The sequence below is a fragment of the Cyprinodon variegatus genome, unplaced genomic scaffold (assembly GCF_000732505.1).
Source record: "Cyprinodon variegatus isolate N-32 unplaced genomic scaffold, C_variegatus-1.0 Scaffold1235, whole genome shotgun sequence".
Lineage (NCBI taxonomy): Eukaryota > Metazoa > Chordata > Actinopteri > Cyprinodontiformes > Cyprinodontidae > Cyprinodon > Cyprinodon variegatus.
Genome location: NW_015151688.1, coordinates 150,587 through 155,716, shown reverse-complemented (window position 1 = coordinate 155,716; position 5,130 = coordinate 150,587). Strand labels below are relative to the sequence as shown.

Here is a 5,130-nt window from a genome sequence, read left to right as displayed (position 1 = left end):
GTGATTAGATGCCTTCAGCACAGACATCAGTAATCAGAGATGAATGAATCCAGTAAAATATCACTTTATGCTTGATGTTGATGAAGGAACAGGGTTTAAATCTCATGAAGTAGGTTTAGCAGGTTATAACAGTTTTATCTGATGGTTTGATGAATCTTAGCTTAGTTCTGCTGTCAGTCGTTCCTGTAAATGAAATAAAGGTTATTAAACACATGTTCATTTATGGAGGTAAACATGCTTTATTGCTCCTTAACCTTTCCCACATTTGGAGCCGATTTTCGACTGGAACGTCAAACAGCTGTTCCTCTACCTGTCTGCTGAATACGCCACAAAGAGCAATGTAAGTAAAGGACGGCGCTGAGCTTTGAGCCTGTGTGGCTGGATCAGCGCTGATCTGACTGCTGAACAGCAGCAGGTCGTTTATCAGTGACTTGACGAGGAAAAGTTTCAATCTTTGTGTTTTAGTCTCTGAACCAGGTGGTGCTGTGGGACAGGATCGTTCTCCGAGGGGAAAACACCAAACTGAACCTCAGAGACATGAAGTCCAAATACTTCTTCTTCGATGACGGAAACGGACTCAGGTCAGAAACATCCCGCTAGTTTTTATTTTCGATCCTTTTCCCTGCAGGTCTGTTCACCAGAGCAGCTTATTTAGCCTGATCTGCTTCTGATGTTTAACCCATGTTCCTGAATGGGATTGGCTGACTGTGGTGTCTGTGCTGCGTTCAGGTCCAATAAAAACGTCACTCTGACTCTATCCTGGAACGTCGTGCCCAACGCTGGAATCCTTCCCCTGGTTGCTGGAAGCGGACACATCAGCCTGCCTTTCCCCGACCAGTATGAGGCGACCAAGAGCTACTAGACAGCAGAGACCCGGCGTTCAGCAGACTGTTCACACATTGTTCTTTAGTTTCTGTGTTTGTAATAAAAATAAAGGGAACTATCAACGTTCTGTGTGGAAAATGTTGATTGTTGGTAACACAGGTTTGATTGCAGGGGCTGGATGGATGTGAAAGAAAACTCCATGAATATGAATGCCTCTGTGAGGTCCAACTAGCCGCTATCAACTATGAATCAGCTGGTTTTCCTCAGATAGAAAACCTCTAACCAATCTGACTGGATGATCTGGTTGGATTGTTATTGTAAATTGCCTTGAGATGAAATGTGTTGTGAATTGGTGCAATAGAAATAAACTGATTTTAATTGAATCCATAACATGATCAGCAGGTCTGTATGTTTATTGCTGAAGCTCTGATCTGCTCTCTTTGGGTATATTTACTCTGTAAAAAAATGCTTTAAAACAAAACCACGATGGTTTATAACCATAAAACAAATGTAACAAACCAGGTTTATGCTTGTTTTTAAGGTTGATCAGTTTTTTAACATCAGATCACGGTTTATTTTATAAACTGCTCCGATTCACCATTTCTGTCACCTCTAGCCACTGCACAGAGTTACTTCAATAACTTCCAGGTTAGTTTGGTTTCTAAGGAAACAGCTGTTGTCATCAAGGAATTGACTTCTGTGCAATTTCACACCAAGCATGTGGTGACAGTGGAGAAGAAATCAACCAGGCTCAGTGTTTCTGCAGGCATTAAAAAGGAGCATAGAAGATTGAATTTTGAGGGGTTTTTGTTGCTGCACAAAACATGTTCTGTATGAATAATAATACATTTTAAAAAATGCAATACAGAAATGAAACTTTAAAAAAATGACTTGATATAAAAAAGATAAAGAATTGATAAGAATCCTTTTTCAAAGATTTTAGTTTTTCCAAAATTTTCTGTCAGATTTAGAAATTTCTTTCTTTTCAAATAGTTTTCCCGATTACCTCTCTTCACTTCGGGGTCTTTCCTCTGGAGCAAAGCTGTATTATTGGTCTGATGGACGTACATTTAAATAAGCATTTAGACCAAATTATAGGGAAAATAATTCTATTTAATAAGCCTACAGCTAGAATCTTAATTAAAAAAAGCTCATTCAGTTAAAAATCTGCTAAACATATTCAACTCAATTCAAAAATAATGAATCCAAAATGTACATTTACTTAATATAAACCAAATTTAATAATAGTGGCTGCGAGGTGTTGAAGTGTAGCACTGCTGCCTTGCAGCAAGAAGGTTTGATTCCCAGCCCAGGGTCTTTCTGCATGGAGTTTGCATGTTCTCCCTGCTTCAACCAGGTTAAACTTTTTAGGTCAGTGGATGGAAATGCAGGGATAACCTCATTGGTTTATCTTGGCTGTTTTTCCAGATATTTTCACACATAAAGTTCCTAACATAAGTTCCCGATTCCTAAATGTCCCATTTATTGGCTATGAAGGACAAGGTGGTGGAATAAAGTGGATGATTGATGGTGCCATTGACGCAGGGCGCCACCTGCTGGTCATTTTAAATACCTGTCCTCATCCGATTAGGTCATGTGCATCTGACCTCTGATTATTACTATAATTGGGTTTCTGACTTTGTTAGATAAAGTTTTACTGTCAACATTTGATGCGTATCTGCAGGAGATGAAGGGATGACCGACGTGGTCTGGGGATGTACAGCACAGGTGTGTCTGTGTTAAAAGATTTAGCAGAATGTTGTCATGATGGTTGATGGTAAAACTGATTAAACATTTACATCATATGTTGCACATCTGGCCTCCATCAGTAGCTTTTAATAAGTTTTCATGATTTTTCTTTTTATTTTCATGTCTGTAACAGTGCAGCCACATCATTTCCAGCTCCTGTCATTTATTCCTCACCATCCGGTTTTTCCTGGTCCATTAGTGCTGCTGCTCAGCTCTCAATCAGCAGATTTTAGATCTCTGAACCAGAAGTTCTTCTCCTTCCTCGTGTTTAACGTCAGAATGAACACCTGACAGCGAGGGGAAGTCGTATCCCTCCCACAGATATGGTAGTATTGGGGCATAGTTATGCAGATTTGTTTCTCTGGATGCGCGCTGACTTACACACAGATGGACAGCATCTGGTTTATGAAGATCATTTAGTGAAGTTAAGAATGTTTGTTGAATCTGATGTATTGCATTCATAAAATCCCAAAGTAGCAGAAAAGATGAGAAATTGATCAAAAGTAAACCAACATTTTGCCACATGACGCCCAATGCTTCTAGACCAGAACCACAGCTTTTCCTGCTGCTATAATGTACCATTAAAGTAAATACAGAACAGAGGAATTATCTTTTATTGATACTCTGCTCAGATGGAGCCAAACAACATCTGCATACAAAGATCTTCTATTTACAAAAAAAACACCAAAAATAAAAACAGACGGGATCAGGTGTTAAATGAAATGACTAAGATAAAAGTCCTGCATTATGTGGGCCGCAGTCCGGTCTGACCGCTCCGCTGTCATCAAATGATGATTCTCTGCGTTCAGTCCAGGCGTTGGATGAGCTTCTCCTCCATCATACAGAAGAGGGCAACATGGGACAGGTCAGAGATGAAGGCGTCGCAGGCCCGTCTGCTGACACCCTTACAGCCTCTGAGGTCCAGCAGAGTCAGAGAGGAGAACCTCTTCATGTAGGACAGGCAGCCGTCGCTCAGCTGGTTACAACCTGTCCAAACACAAACAGTCAGGCATCAGAAAGACGCGTTTCCTCTTATTTCAGGTTTCCGGTGCTCAGACACCCACCAGCCAGAGTCAGCTCGCTGAGGTTGTTGCGGGTGTGAGTCCCAGCGGCTGCCAGCAGCGTGATACAGGAATCCGTTACGTTCTTGCAGTGAGCCAGGTCCAGAGTCTGCAGATGGGGCATGTGGCGCTGCAACAGCCTGAGGGTGGACTCGCTGATGTCCAGGCCGGACAGACGCAGCGTCACCATGTTCCTCAGCCTGCTGCGCGACGACTCCAAACCTGCAGAAACGGATTCAGAGCACAGCAGTGGATCAGTGCTGGACTCATTTCCACGTTACACATTTGTTTCATTACCATCACCATTAGCAGAGGGAGACGAAAACAGGATCTACATAAAATATTCACACAAACTTTAACAAGAAATATTATTAATTTAACAGCCATCCCTGAGTTAATCCAGATAATCTCAGCATTTCCAGAACTTGTTTGCATCTTGTAGTGGTGAACTCCTCCAGGCTCTGAGTGTGATAATCTAACAGGCAGGTTAACTAAAAACATCCATAAACCGATTCATGTAACTTAATTTACCAAATGAAGATCAGTTTTATTGTGATTATAATAGTTCTGCTCAGAGAATTTTTAAGACAGGATTTTCTGGATATCCTGGTTCAATTAAGCCTTGATTCTGCTTCACCAAAGCAATAATACATGTTACCATGGTGATATTTTTCGTGCAACTAGCCTGCTCCAGACTGGTGAAGTTAATCCTAGTGCCTCATCTCTTCAGTCAGCATCCCAGCGATCCCAGAAACTAAAGACTTTTTTATTTTTGACAAAAAGGATGGACCAGGTACACTGATAAATGATCTAGAAATAAGTAAAACATTTCTTAGATTAAGTCTCTTTACCCTCAACTTAAGTAGGTAAATGAGATAATATGCTAATGGACTGAGTATTTTTACTATTAAAATAAGATAATTTGATAATATACACTTGAAATAAGACAATGAAATTCTGCTTCCTTTTTTTAATTGTAAAGAAGTAAATGTGTTGCCTGTAAATTTGGGCCATAAAAATGGCTCCAAACTATTTCTTTACATATTTTATTCTCCTAAATATATATTTTTTAAATGAATGGTTTAGGATGAGCTGAGCAACTTTATTTGATCAGATTTGTTTCCATTGTATCGTTAATAACGGAACAATTATCTAAATGACACGTACAAACAAATGTTTTCCTCATTTTCAATATTTATTAATTAATAAATTAAATTAAACAACTTAAACTGCATCATTTATTTAGTTCATTTCTACCACAACCCCTGCAATAACACTGTGCCACCCCTAGATGGTGCCCCAAGGCTGGGAAACACTGCACAAAATAATAAGCCACTAATATGGGCTGTAGATATCAGGAGGCTGATGTTTGGTTCCGTCTCTGGTCTGGATCCACCAGAACCAGCCTCTGATACCTGAATCTGTAGAAGAACCACAGTCACCCTGGGCTTAAAGGAGAAGTTCGGTCAGATTCAGAATTCAAACCTCTGAAAGT

The 5,130-nt window shown here is 40.1% G+C and overlaps 2 protein-coding genes across 2 annotated transcripts in view; one reads left to right on the top strand and one right to left on the bottom strand.

Moving 5' to 3' along the window:
• Window positions 1-950, top strand: part of spcs3 (signal peptidase complex subunit 3) — a 5,894-nt gene extending 4,944 nt beyond the window's left edge. Inside the window, exons 3-5 of the mRNA XM_015401590.1 lie at window positions 264-340; window positions 466-581; window positions 730-950. Coding sequence (XP_015257076.1) covers window positions 264-340; window positions 466-581; window positions 730-862 — 326 coding nt within the window. The 3' untranslated portion in view covers window positions 863-950. The remainder of the gene's footprint in view (window positions 1-263; window positions 341-465; window positions 582-729) is intronic.
• Window positions 951-3,195: 2,245 nt separating this feature from the next.
• Window positions 3,196-5,130, bottom strand: part of LOC107102329 (lysine-specific demethylase 2A-like) — a 17,824-nt gene continuing 15,889 nt past the window's right edge. The window contains exons 22-23 of the mRNA XM_015401588.1: window positions 3,639-3,857; window positions 3,196-3,561 (exon numbers count right to left, since the gene is read on the bottom strand). Of these exons, the coding sequence (XP_015257074.1) occupies window positions 3,380-3,561; window positions 3,639-3,857 (401 nt within the window). The 3' untranslated portion in view covers window positions 3,196-3,379. The remainder of the gene's footprint in view (window positions 3,562-3,638; window positions 3,858-5,130) is intronic.